At 32.1% G+C, this 14,978-nt stretch overlaps 1 protein-coding gene across 1 annotated transcript in view; it reads left to right on the forward strand.

Annotated features, from left to right (window-relative positions):
• LOC143072160 (focadhesin-like) overlaps positions 1-14,978 on the forward strand; it is a 292,655-nt gene that overhangs the window by 153,310 nt on the left and 124,367 nt on the right. Inside the window, exon 6 of the mRNA XM_076246976.1 lies at positions 12,421-12,522. Within this exon, the coding sequence (XP_076103091.1) occupies positions 12,421-12,522 (102 nt within the window). The remainder of the gene's footprint in view (positions 1-12,420; positions 12,523-14,978) is intronic.

Consider the following 14,978-nt stretch of genomic DNA (forward strand, 5'->3'; position numbering starts at 1 on the left):
AATGCTCTTCAACTTTGTACTTGTTTGGCTTTATAAATATTTTGATATGAGCGTCAATGATGAGTCTTATGTAGACGAAACGCGCGTCTGGCGTACTAAATTATAATCCTGGTACCTTTGATAACTATATGGTAACCCCATTTGCTACTGCCATACACATGCATGATGCATAATTAGTATTCCACTATTTTCAATTTGTTTCCCTGCCACTGTATCAAAATTTTGCACTTTTACCCAATTTTTGACATTTTTACCAACTGCTGTCAATATAATGGAATTTTATGCGACTGTCATACATGTGAGAGGTTTTGTTAGCTTTACAACCATTTTGTACATAAGAAAATATCAGTACCAAGTCAGGAATATGACAGTTGTTATTCAATCCTTTGATGTGTTTTGGGTTTTGATTTTGCCATTTGATTAGGGACTTTCCATTTTGAATTTTCCTCGGCGTTCAGATTTTTTTGTGATTTTACTTTATATTTTTCATCCCACTCACACTAAATAGTTGCACAATACATATTTGACAACTTTGAAACATTCGTCTTAAAAATGTTTTCCATAAATGCTCTTCTCCAATATGCTCATTATAAAAGAGGAACGAATATACTAGAGAGACATTTAATGACATTCCGATACTTACATGCAACAAACTAACCCTAAATAATAATCAGTGTGTGTTGTACATATAAAACAATCATTGGTTGGATCACTTTCCTTACCTTCATGTGATGTTTTGGTGTAATTTGATTTGTTGACACAATTCATAATTAGTTTTGGTTCATATTTCTGCATCGCTGTTTTACATATATTTGAGTTTTTGAAGTCCAGTTGAGATAACGATTTTTTATTTGCCAAATCTTTTCGAAATTTATATTTTGAATGGTTTTCAACATCGTTCTTTATTCGGTCTTTACTTGTTTTATTCGAGCATTGCCGATGACTTGTCTGAGGACAAACGTGTCGGCGTACAGTATATATTTTAATCGTTGTGAATTTGTTTTTATTTGTTTATTTACCACTCTTTTTAATCATGTTAATGTATGTGTTAAGATGTCACAATCTTCAAATCTTTATTCAATTTTTTTCCTGTCTTAATTTGTTTAGAAGAAAATATGATATTTTGTTTTTTCGAAAGTTCACATATTTATATATTTTTTTTTCTACAAAAATGGTTTGCAATGACGTAAACACGTATCAATATCTTTGTTTATATTATTTGTTTGCGTTATATAGGCTTCAATCATTTTGTCACCACAAAACGAGTTTATGAACTCGTGGTTTTATTAAATGGATCAAACACATGCTATGATATGATATAAACCTCATGTTTTAAGAACATTAATCTGAATGTGAAAAAAATCGTCAGAACATTTTCTGGGTCATATATGTTATCTTCACATAAATGAACGAAGAAAAAGTAAAATAATCATGAAACGAAACACAAATTAAGTAAAGCCATATAAATTAAAATTGTATTTTGAAGCATTTAATATTTTAACAAACATATCAATAAATGTTTTAATGTTTGTAGTTCGCATGTTTAAGGCTGTAATTGTTTTGTCACGAAATGAGCAAGATTTTTTTTGTAACTCGTGATATCATTAAATGAAACAAAAACATGCTGTGTAATAAACTAAACCTCAGTATTTTAAAAGAAGATTAACTTATCTTCGGAAAATGTGTCAGAAAAGTTTGTCGGTCATATGTGTTTTATATTAAAAAAAAAAAAACGAACGAGAAAAAAATAAATAGTTATAATGAAATTGAAAAAAAACCATTTATTTGTAAAGCAAAACAAGTTCAAATTCTTTTGTTGGGTATAAACATTCAATGAAAGAATCCTTATGCTTAAGAAAAGTCATGCGGAAAATATCTTTCCCACGCACCATTCATGCAACATAAAAATACTGAATGTTATGAGAAATAACAGGATGATATCATGTTAAAATGTCACTGTTTTGTGGCTTTTATTGCAGTGGTTTTCATTAAAAAAATTAAAAAAGGCATGAAAATGTTACATATATTATTTAAGAACCTTTTAATACAGTATAATAGTATGGTTTCTAAAACTGATGTTTTATTATAAAAACACGACTTGTGTTTGATTACGTAGATTCAGATTTGGATATTTTTTGAAAAGGATATTTTGCTTCCTCACCTAAAGTAAAATAATGCTTTGAATAAAGTTTTACAAAACAGATTTTACTGAGGAGATTACTATATAATACAATAAAAATCATAAATGTAAAATATCATCAATTATGTAGGTAAACAATGTGTAATCAAGTAAGTTCTTTGGATTGTCAAGTGGCCATTGTTATACCAAACTAAATTTAAATACAAATTTGATAAACAAAACAAAAGTAAAGTAAATTCAACATAAATGAAATAGTGAAATAAATAAATGCAAATATAACTAAATAAACACACACAAAACAGAACCAAATATAATGTTATGAAATAAACAAAATGAAACTAAACAATAAGTCCACACACCAACAACTCTGCACACTTCCCGGTAAAGGTTGAACGTTGCACGTACTGTAGAATAACTTTGGATAATGTTATGAAATAAACGTTTGACACAACTTTTTTGATCTTTTGGTCCTCGATGCTGTTCGACTTTGTGCTTGTTTCGGCTTTCAAACTTTTGTATTCAAATGACGTCATTTTTTACAATTTCAAATATGACGTCACTTGGCGTTCAGGTTTCAACCTATTCGGATTTGTCTACATTTTGGGTCACTAATGTCTGGTTATGTAATGTATTTCAGTTGTTTCCTGTAATTAGTTTTAAAATACTTCAGTCTTATCATGTACATCTTTTGTATATAATTTTATAAATTTACTGTTTGCAAAAGTATAAATTATTCTAAATAATAGGGATGTTTTGGTAACTAACAGAAAACCCTGGCCGTTTTTGGCACAACTTTTTTGATCTTTTGGTCCTCGATGCTGTTCGACTTTGTGCTTGTTTCGGCTTTCAAACTTTTGTATCTGGGCGTCACTAGTAGATCTTGTGTGGACAAAATGCACTTCTGGTGTCTTAAAATTTTGAACTTGTTGCCTTTTGTTGGCTGTTGTTTGTGTGTTTCTTTGTCGATTGTGTTCTCCAATTTATTTATATTGTAGTCCTGTGGTGTTGAGTTGTCATTTTAATGTTATATTTCACATGGCTATAAAAGAGGGAGGTTTGGCATGCCACAAAACCAGGTTCAACCCACCTTTTTTTCCTGTTAAAAATGTCCTGTACCAAGTCAGGAATATGGCCATTGTTATATTACAGTTCGTTTCTGTGTGTGTTACATTTTAACGTTGCGTCGTTTGTTTTCTCTTATTTTTGAGTGTAAATTCACATTGCGATAAGACGTGTCACGGTACTTGCTATCCCAAATTCACGTATTTGGTTTTGATGTTATATTTGTTATTCTCGGGGGATTTTTTCTGATGCTTGGTCCGTTTCTGTGTGTGTTACATTGTAGTGTTGTGTCGTTGTTCTCCTCTTATATTTAATACGTTTTCCCCAGTTTTAGTTTGTTACCCCGATTTTGTTTTTTGTCCATGGATTTATGAGTTTGAACAGCGGTATACTACTGTTGCCTTTATTTGGGTTGTTTCCCTTGAATTTTCATAATATATAACGGACATAAAATAACTATTTTCACACATTTTGGGGTTGATTCCAAATTGAAGAAAAGATTTTATACTTTTACTGCAATGATAGATTCAAATGAGCAATGACGACTTGAAACTTGCATACTACTGCTTGGACTGCTCGATTCGTTAAACATATATTTAAACGGACTTCTTTGAATATTTCTAACGGATAATTTCATCGACTCCTGGCGTTGTAATTGATACCAGTAAACATCGAGTTGTAACCTTATTACTAATAATACACGCTTTGTATCTCCGACACCATATATCACCGACCACACGACGGTATTTACTACGTGCTATACGCACACCAAAACCGGGCCTAAAAAACCCTGCAAAATAAATATTGAACCTGAAAACTACTAATTTTATCTAGTATACATTTGCATGATATAGCGATTATTCAGACATTCTGGACCGCGAGTAAGAAATATCAGCAAAATAGACCTAAATGAACTATATAAATTAGTAAAAATGTCTTACCTGAGTGTTTTTATGATACGCCTTGGGATATCCATGTCCTATAATTGTTATACCCAACTGCTATTTTTACCTACTCAAGACTCAGCACAGGCGTGTGCTTTACTCAATGACCATGTGTCGACTTATTTGAATTCTTACCTGTTAAATTTTAATAGGTGCCTAATCACGTGATACACACGAAAGGTCTGCTCGACTATATAGTCCGGTGTTAACGAAAATAAACCCTAACATAAAATATAGTCCTATGTGAAATAAATATATATAAATAAATAAATGGAGTTTGTTACAAACGTCCCTTTCCCGAAGACTAAAGAACATTCCGACCGGACTAACAAACTCCAAAACAAGTCTGAAATAAACTATATCAGGTATATATGGCAGTATAGGTACCTATCAACCTATAAAACAATAAAAAATGTAAAACTTTAGTAGCATTCTAGTAACACTCAGGGGCCATCTAAATATCATCACATCTAGATAATACATCTGCAACAATGTTCGTCTTGCCTGCAATGTAACAAATAGTAAAATCAAATTCCTCAAGTATCAAGCTCCAACGGAGTAAACGTTGGTTACTGGTTTTCATCCTCTGTAATCACTGTAAAGGAGCATGATCAGTACAAAAAGTAAACTCTTTACCCTCAAGATAATTCCTTAACATCGTTACCGCCCAAACTATGGCAAAACACTCTTTTCTACCACTGCATAGTTGATATAGCTTTGTCTCATAAAAAAAGAATGGCCAACGAAGATACAAGTATCTTGTCTAAGAAAGGGATAAATCCTACTTTGTAAAGGATCACTCTGATTCAAACAAAAAATTCTCTGAAACTGACATTATCAAGATGCTTGATTTCTTGATTGACAACATATTTGTTACGTTCGGAGGACGTGTTTTTCAACAGACTATCGACATTCCAATGGGAACGAATGTGCCCCTCTTCTTGTCGACTTGTTTCTTTATTATTATGAGGCTGACTTCATACAGGAACTTCTTAGAAAGAAAGATAAAAAGTTAGCAATATCCTATAACTCTACTTTCCGTAATATAGATGATGTTCTTTCACTAAATAATTCAAAAGTTGGTGACTATATCGAACGCATCTATCCCATTGAACTAGAGATAAGGGATACAACAGATACAGTTAAGTCGGCCTCATATCTTTACTAACATCTAGAAATTGCAAATGAGGGTCGATTGAAAACAAAACTTTACGACAAAAGAGATGATTGCAGCTTTCAAATTGTGAACTTTCCATTTCTAAGTAGCAACATTCTAGCAGCACCTGCATACGGTATATATATCTCCCAATTGATACGATATTCCCGTAATTGATTTTCTTGATAGAGGGTTGTTCGCAAGGAAGCTATTAAATCAAGAGTTTCAAATGGTGAAGTTGAAATCAACTCTTCGTAAATTTTACGGACGCCATCACGAGTTGGTTTACCGTTATGAAATAACCGTTTCATAAATGATATCGGATATGTTCCTTACGTCAACTACAATCTCCTTCCCTGTCATAAATGTGACCTACCGAATTAGACTATTTACCGGATTTGTTATATCATAAGCAACACGACGGGTGCCACATGTGGAGCAGGATCTGCTTACATTTACGGAGCACCTGAGATCACCCGTAGGTTTTGGTAGGGTTCGTGTTGTTTATTCTTTAGTTACCTTGTCGTGTCGTGTGTACTATTGTTTGTCTGTTTGTCCTTTTCATTTTTAGCCATGGCGTTGTCAGTTTATTTTCGATTTATGAATTTGACTGTCCCTCTGGTATCTTTCGTCCCTCTTTTACACTCAGTTCCTGAAAGTTTATTGCTGATAAACATGATTCCGTCTTCCGTCGTCAAACTCCTGTACTAGTTTGGCACCTAGACCCTTTCCAGACGCATCAGTCTGCAAAATATTTTTTTTAGAAAAATGTGGACTCCGTAAAATAGAGTCACTACAAATACAATCTTTAAGTTTGACAACTAATTTTGTGTTGTTTCTGACCACATAAGTTTATTTGGTGCATTTTTCTTTGGTAGGTCAGTTAACCGGACGGATATGTCTGAAAACTGTGGTATTAATTATCGGTAAAAACCTATCAGTCCGAGAAAAAATCTAATCTGTTTCTTAGTTGCAGGTTCTGGAAATTTCCGTATAGCAGAAACCTTGTCCTGTACAGGTTTGATATTGCCACTTCCTGCAATATGACCTAAAAATTCTAGCTCACCATACCCATATGAACACTTACTCCTTTTGGCAACGAGTCTAGCCTGTCTCAACAAACCCGAAGGTCCAAGTGAGTTTTTTCCCATCACTTGGCTTTCGGCGTCCGTCGTCGTCGTCCCTCGTCGTCGTCCGTCGTCGTTAACTTTACAAAAAACTTCTCCTCTGAAACTACTGGGCCAAATTGGCCACAATCATCATTTGGGTATCTAGTTTAAAAAATGTGTGGCGTGACCCGGCCAACCAACCAAGATGGCTAAACATAGAACAAAGGGGTAAAATGTAGTTTTTGGCTTATAACTCAAAAACCAAGGCATTTAGAGCAAATCTGACATGGGGTGAAATTGTTAATGAGGATAAGATCTATTTGCCCTGAAATATTCAGATGAATCAGATAAATCGTTGTTAGGTTGCTGCCCCTGAATTGGTAATTTTAAGAAAATTTTGCTGTTTTTAGTTATTATCTTAAATATTATCATAGATAGAGATAAATTGTAAACAGCAATAATGTTCAGCAAAGTAAGATTTACAAATAAGTCAACATGATCAAAATGGTCAATTGACCCCTAAGGAGTTGTTGCCCTTCATAGTCAATTTTTAATAATTTTCATAAAATTTGTAGATTTTCACTAACAATTTCCACTGAAACTACTGGTCCAAGTTCATTATAGATTGAGATAATTGTAAGCAACAAGAATGTTTAGTAAAGTTAGATCTACAAACACATCACCATAACCAAAACACAATTTTGTCATAAATCCATCTGTTTCCTTTTTTTAATATTCACATAGACCTAATATTCACATAGACCAAGGTGAGCGGAGCCTCCTGTTGATGTTATATGTGTTTTTCTCATTGGATTTTGTCCAAGGCTGAGTTCGTTTCTGTGTGTGTTACATTTTAATGTTGTGTCGTCATTCTCCTCTTATATTTAATGCGTTTCCCACGGTTTTGGTTTGTGACCCGGATTTGTTATTTTCTATCGATTTATGAGTTTTGAACATCGGTATACTACTGTTGCCTTTATCTAATAGTAATCAGTCGGATGATTAGAAGAGACAAGAACAGGATCTCATCGAGACATGTCAGACAGTTCAAAATACTTAACATTAAATTTGAATTAGTATATTGATTACTTTATCGTCGCATTTTTGACCTGATTATGATTACTTGTCACAAGCATTTGCAATTGTAATTGATTTCCATCTTGAAATGAATTGTTCCATTCACATTACCTTTTGTCTTGTGTTTCTATCGTCGGTGATTTTGTTGTTGTTGTTAAGTTGTGCTATGTGAGTGTAATTGGAATTACATATACCTATATCAACTCAAAGGTATTTGGTATGCAGTTGTAACCGCGTTAGCACATTTGTTATCAATATAGATTATTTGGACACGCGCCGTTTGTCATGGTCTAATTGACTAACAATATATTCATGTTTTTTTTTGTATTTTCCTTGTCAACATCCTTGATCATACTGACGACAGTCGACTTCATAAGTCTTTTCTGTGTCGCAATTATCAGAAATTCATCTCTCAAAAGAACGATTCTAATCTGTTTGAAGTAGGAAAGATAGAACACTTCCCTCATCATCAATGTATTTGGTTTAACTTGTGACTACATATCTTTAGAAATAAAATAATCATGGTTTCTTGATTTTAATTGTTCTGTGCTTAGCGAACCATATTTTCTATACCTGGGAAATCATCTTAGACGCTAACCTCTAAAACATTTTCTCTTCTGAATAGTCAGTTATTATTTTTTGGAACAGCAACCTATTCTATAGATTGATTTTAATATTTTTACACTATATATATACCATATTTACTCATATAAAAATACTTAAATGAAATGTCTTACTCGGTGACTTTTCAAATCTCAATTCAAATATGTATGTTCATTATACAAAAATGTTTAAAAGATGAATGTAACGTCAAACTTTGTTTGTAATTGTTTTTTTGAAGTTGTACATTCGCATGATCTTGAACATTGTCGATGTCGTTGCTTTCTGCATCACCATTTTACAGATTTCGTACAAATGTTTATGCTCATTTTGATTTGACAATTCTATTAGAAATAATGTCTTCGATTGAACAATAATGAAAATGCATTGCATCAGTATAACATTCTACTGCAAATATAATTACTTGGACTCGAGTCTTTGATGAAGGATTGATCGTGGTTTTCATTCAAATTAATTTTGTGTTGGACAAAATACTTATTTTGTGATCACTCATTTACAAATTGCGATGAAAACGTTCTATTTTGGTCTTTGGTAACCTCACTTCTTATTTTATGCTATATAGGAATTTCTATTATTAACCATAGCAGCAACTAGATTGTTATTACGTAACTCACATTTCAAACTTTTGTCTGACAGGTCTTCTTATTTAAGAAATAAAGGTTTATCGTTCTTTTTAATTTTAATTCATTTGTCAGCCGAAATGAATTGGTTTTTAACTCATAATCTGCCATATCAAAAAAAAAGAAGTAAAATAATGAACTCCGATGAAAATTCAAAACGGAGAGTCCGTTATCAAACAGCAAAATCAAATGCTGAAACACAACAAACGAATGGATAACAACTGTCATATTCCTGACTTGGTACAGACATTTTCTTATGTATGGCTATTCTCTATATGTTGTCATATTTTTAACTTCAGTTTTTCAATTACGATGTATCTCCGAATTTTTAAACAGAATAAGCATGATTCGTTTCAAAGGTGTTCAATGTACTGTTGTTGACATATTTATTTGCTTTTATAGTGATTAGGATTATAACACCATGTTGACTTTTTTTTTTGTATATTTACCTATTTTGTTTGTTTGTTTTGCTCACCTATTGATGTCAGTAAAATGAAATTTTATGAGACTGTCAATTAAGTTAAAGGTTAAGCTAGCTATAACACCAGGTTTAAATAAACTCATTATAGAAACCAGAATTAATACACCCTTCTGTACATATGAAAATGCCTGTACTAAGTCAGGAATTGGAGAGTCGTTATCCATTCGTTTGATGATTTTGCCATTTGATTGGACTTTCCATTTTGAATTTTCCTCGGAGTACGTGAAGACTTCATATTTGTTTTCTTCCTTTATATAAATAGAACACTCCTTATCTCTTAAAAGAATAAAAATAGAATGTCCATATATAATGGGCTAAACTAATGACTCCATATTTCTTCTGGAAGTGACAGAATCCTTGTGTATTACCTTTATTGTCAAGTTATAACCCCTAGCATTTCCTACCCATGGGAAATTATGTTTGACACTAACTTTGAAAGCATTATGCATCATTGAATGGTCAGTCGTAATTCAAGATAGTATAGGGAAATCTTTTACTGCTCTTTCATGTCACAAGTTTAGTTTAAAATTCACGTATAAGCAGGACTATATAAAAACTGATTAATTTATTTGATGCAAGCTAACAAAAACCCAAGAAATATATGTTTCAGAAAAAGTTGACAAGGGATGATTTTATTGTCGAGCCTGCAACTTTTGTTGCAGAAAGCTCGACATAGGGATAGTGATCCGGCGGCGGCGGCGGTGTTAGCTCACTTCTTAAAAGCTATATATTTTAGAAGGTGGAAGACCTGGATGCTTCATATTTTGTATATAGATGCCTCATGTTACGAAGTTTCCGTCAGTCACATGTCCATTGTCCTTGACCTCATTTTCATGGTTCAGTGACCACTTGAAAAAAAGTTCAGATTTTTTGTAATGTTAAATTCTCTCTTACTGTAAGTAATAGGATAACTATATTTAGTATGTGCGTACCTTGCAAGGTCCTCATGCCTGTCAGACAGTTTTCACTTGACCTCGACCTCATTTCATGGATCAGTGAACAAGGTTAAGTTTTGGTGGTCAAGTCCATATCTCAGATACTATAAGCAATAGGTCTAGTATATTCGGTGTATTGAAGGACTGTAAGGTGTACATCTCCAACTGACAGGTGTCATCTGACCTTGACCTCATTTTCATGGTTCAGTGATTATAGTTAAGTTTTTGTGTTTTTGGTCTGTTTTTCTCATACTTTATGCAATAGGTTTACTATATTTGTTGTATGGAATGATTGTAAGGTGCACTTGTCTAGCGGGCAGATGTCATCTGACCTTGACCTCATTTTCATGGTTCAGTGGTTATAGTTAAGTTTTGTGTTTTGGTCTGTTTTCCTCATACTTCATGCAATAGGTTTACTATATTTGTTGTATGGAATGATTGTAAGGTGTACATGTCTAGCGGGCAGATGTCATCTGACCTTGACCTCATTTTCATGGTTCAGTGGTTATAGTTAAGTTTTTGTGTTTTGGTCTGTTTTTCTCATACTTTATGCAATAGGTTTACTATATTTGTTGTATGGAATGATTGTAAGGTGTACATGTCTAGCGGGCAGATGTCATCTGACCTTGACCTCATTTTCATGGTTCAGTAGTCAAAGTTAAGTTTTTGAGTTTTGGTCTTTTTATCTAATACTATATGTCATAGGTCAGCTATATTTGGTGTATGGAAATATTTTATGATCTATATGTTAGTCGTGCAGGTTTTATTTGACCTTGACCTGGTTTTCACGGTTTATTGCTCAGTGTTAAGTTTTTGTGTTGTGGTCTATTTTCTTAAACTATAAGCAATAGGTCAACTATATTTGTTGTATGGAAGCATTGTTAGCTGTACATGTCTGCCTGGCATATGGTTTACTGACCTTGACCTCATTTTCATGGTTCATGTTAAGTTTATGTGACAGTCGTAATAAAGCTTTATATTTAGGAGTATCAACATAATATCAATGATTAGTAAAGAAGGCGAGACATTTCAGTGTGTGCACTCTTGTTTATTTATTTATGCCCTTTTTATTTTTATTCCGAAGTGTACCAAACTGTTAGGCACAAGACAGCTTGACCTTGGTTATTCTAGAAACAAGAAGTGTGAACGAGGAAACCATGTTGTTTCATTTTTATTAGATATAATTTTGCTATTTTATTGCCTTCAATGATTCCCGAAGCCAAAATAATTGAAAATCCAAATAAAGTGAAGCAAAACACGGACAAAGAACCGACGTGTTCACTTTGTTAGTTTTTTTTCACCAACAGCTGTTTTATTTAATGAAAAACAGTTTGATTTAATATTTGACCATAACATTGAACCAGATAATTTTTTCCATATTGTCCCCCAGAAGAAAGTGATTGAAAAAAAAAACTAACGTTTATTTTATTTTGTTTTATTTTATGTTCCAGTTATCTAAATTTGCAAAATTGTTCATCTTGTTTGTTTTCAAATTCTTTTTTTTAAATGTCTTTAAAATGTAACAGGGTAAATCTTCATAAGAAATATAAATATAAAGTGCAATGTTTATTGCAAGTTATTTATTTCTTATCATTGCTTGAAAGATACTATTTAAAATTGTTTTTTTTTCTAGTGCAGGCTGATACAAGAGAATAAGATCGTTGTTGTATAATGGATTCAATTCAATTGGGGTTGTCAAAGAAGGAACAATAAAGCCACTACTTTAAAAGCTTAAATTCCAATTAAGGATGATGTGGCAATTGCTACAATAATTCAAAGATAAACATTTACTATAAAGAAAAATGTAAATTTTTAAAAATTTACATGTCAGCATATTTTTTTTATCGTTACAATAAGCATAAGTGTACATTTCCAACGTAATTTAGAACTTATGACATTACTTTTGTTATGACAAATAACCTATATTTAATCAAAAACTTAGATTGTAGAACCCTCTGCATTATTATTTTTGTTTTGCCTTTATTACGATAACATATAGTCGATTGCTTCACATTGCATTTTATTTATATCTTTGGCGTGATTGAATATATGTTTCACTTTCTGCAGTCGACTTGAAACAAGTTTCATCTCATGAGAAGGTCCTTTATATTGGGGTCAAATTAGGCCCTTTCTACATCGCCTTCTTTGCCATGTGTAAACCATTTACACACCAATATTTATACCTGAACTGATAGAGAAAATTAAAGATTCATCAAAATCTTAGTTAAATGATTATACAGGTACAGTAAATTGTGGACACATTTATATTTTTCAGATTACCACCACATCCTTTTATAACAGTTTTAAACAACAGACCAGAGTCATGGCCCCAGATCCTTCAGGAATTTTCACATCTGTGCCATAGTGAGAATATAAGGTAGGTCAAATAAGAATATTATATTGGCAAATAAAATGGATAATATAGCGTTAGACAAGACATATGCTCCTATGGATTATAATTCAGTTGTTTCACCTATTCAACGGCAATTTACTGTCCCAATTATTTTTTTTAAATAACTGAATGGAATTTTTTGAATGTAATAAAACATGTGGAAACTCATCAAAGAAATCAGGGCATATTATTTAATACACTAAACGTGGGTTTCTTTTGGATTCGAGCGTCACTGATGAGTCTTTTGTAGACGAAACGCGCGTCTGGCGTATATACTAAATTTAGTCCTGGTATCTATGATGAGTTTATTCTTCTCATTAGTAATGTTCGAATAACAATACTTTAAATGTTGAGGCAATAGCGAGGTAAAAACCATGAAAAATTTAAAATTATAAAATGATGTGTAAAATCTGGATACTTGGGAATAAAAACCTTGTTAATAGTTTACATTTACAAAACGACCATATGAATGATATTTCATGTCATTACTGAAACACCAACTACTGTACCCTCAGAAAAGAAGCATTCATAAGCATTAAATCCACATCACTGGTACCAGCTTTAATATTTTATGTGCAATAAGCTCTGTTTTGCTTATGATAACTAATAAATTACTCTATTGTTCATAAATGTGCACCCAAATTCAAAACCTTTACATTGTTTAACCATGAATTTGCGAGCAAGCTAGAACAGTAGCAGGTGGAAGACAAATTTGTAAATAAATAAGAAATCTAATTGACTATTTTTACTTAATTTCAAAAACTCAAAGAAGAATCTTACATTGATGAAGCTTAACTATGTGTACGGTAAAGGGTATTTGACTCTTTTAGTAAGAGAATTCGAGTATCTTTAATCTATTCGCATTTGTACATTTCTCGTTCTTTTGGTTGACAGAAGTTGCTTGTGTGTTCTATTGATAAAAATGTTGTTCCATCATTTCAATGCAGATACCTTATTTTACTAAATTTCCGTCTGGCATATGTCCTTTGTCCTAGACCTCATTTTTAAGGTTTATTGACTATACGAAAAATAATACATTTTTTTAGCAAAGTGCAATACTCAATCATTGTAAGTATTAAGATAACCGAATATGGTTTCTATGCATCATCTACATATCTGTCAGTTGGAGTTCATCTTCATGCATTAGTGACCAAGGTTAAAATTACGTGATTATGTCCGTTTTTCAGATACTATAATTAGTTAGTCAAGTATTAGTGGTGTATTGAGTGATTATAAGGGTACATGTTAGTCTAGCAAGTTTCATTTGACCCTGACTTCATTTACATGATTTGGTTATGTAAAGTTTTTGTGTTTTGGTTTGTGTTTATAAATATTTATAACATTAGGACAACCATATTTTGTCTACAGATTAATTGTAAGTTGTTACTAAAATAATTACTGTCTAGTAGGTATAATCTGACCTTGACCTCATTTCCATGGTTAATTGGTCGATATTAAAAAAATAATAACAGCAATAGGACAACTATATTTGGTGTATGGAATACATATAAGATGAACATGTCTTTCTAACAGCATTTATCTGACCTTAACTTCATTGTCATAGATCTTTAAAAATATTGAATGTATGTAATACATGTAGTAAAACCTTTATTTTTAAGATTTCCAACATTAAAACCAATGCCCAGTAAAACAGGCCAGATATTACAGTGTGTGCACTCTTGTGGTTTTCAAATATCTTTGCCATTCACGAAAAGAACTATTTTAAAAGTTTGGTTTCATATATATTTAAGGACAATTAAGCTGAAGATATGATTTAAAACAAGCTGTGTAATCAATAACAATGAACACAAATATTTCTACTCATAATTTTGAAAAATAAATAAAAACCATAGAATGAATGACGAACAACTATTCAATTCTTTTTTGAAATTACTGAATAGAAGTACAAGAATTGACTAGATGTTAAATTGTATAGTACAGACAACTAGATTTTAATGCGTGGTAGTTATGAATATTTGTTTGTCTTATTATAAGTAGAATTCAGATGTTTATAAACTTATTGATGAGACTATTGCTTTTTAATCCTTCCGTCAGCTTAATTTTACATGACCGATGTAAAACCAGACTTTTAAATTAATGATTTTAAATGATTTTACGCTTACATACAGTTGAAAAATCCCTTGCAGTATGAGTGAACCTATGAAAACTATGTCAAAACTTGAAATACTGTAAATATTAAAACAAAAAAGCTAACATGTTCCATTAATCAGTTTCACTTTCACTACGATTACCCACAATATCATGGGCATGTAACAGCTGGTATCAGGAACCGTAGACGAAATATAACACAGATTTTACATGCAAAATGCAGTTAACTTCTAGTTATTATAATGAAATAGATAGAAGTCATGTAATAAAATTTGAAAAAAAAATAATAATAATTTTAATCTAATCAATACAAATCGTTGCATGCTCTCACT

Source organism: Mytilus galloprovincialis, chromosome 4 (genome assembly GCF_965363235.1).
Source record: "Mytilus galloprovincialis chromosome 4, xbMytGall1.hap1.1, whole genome shotgun sequence".
Classification (NCBI taxonomy): Eukaryota; Metazoa; Mollusca; class Bivalvia; order Mytilida; family Mytilidae; genus Mytilus; species Mytilus galloprovincialis.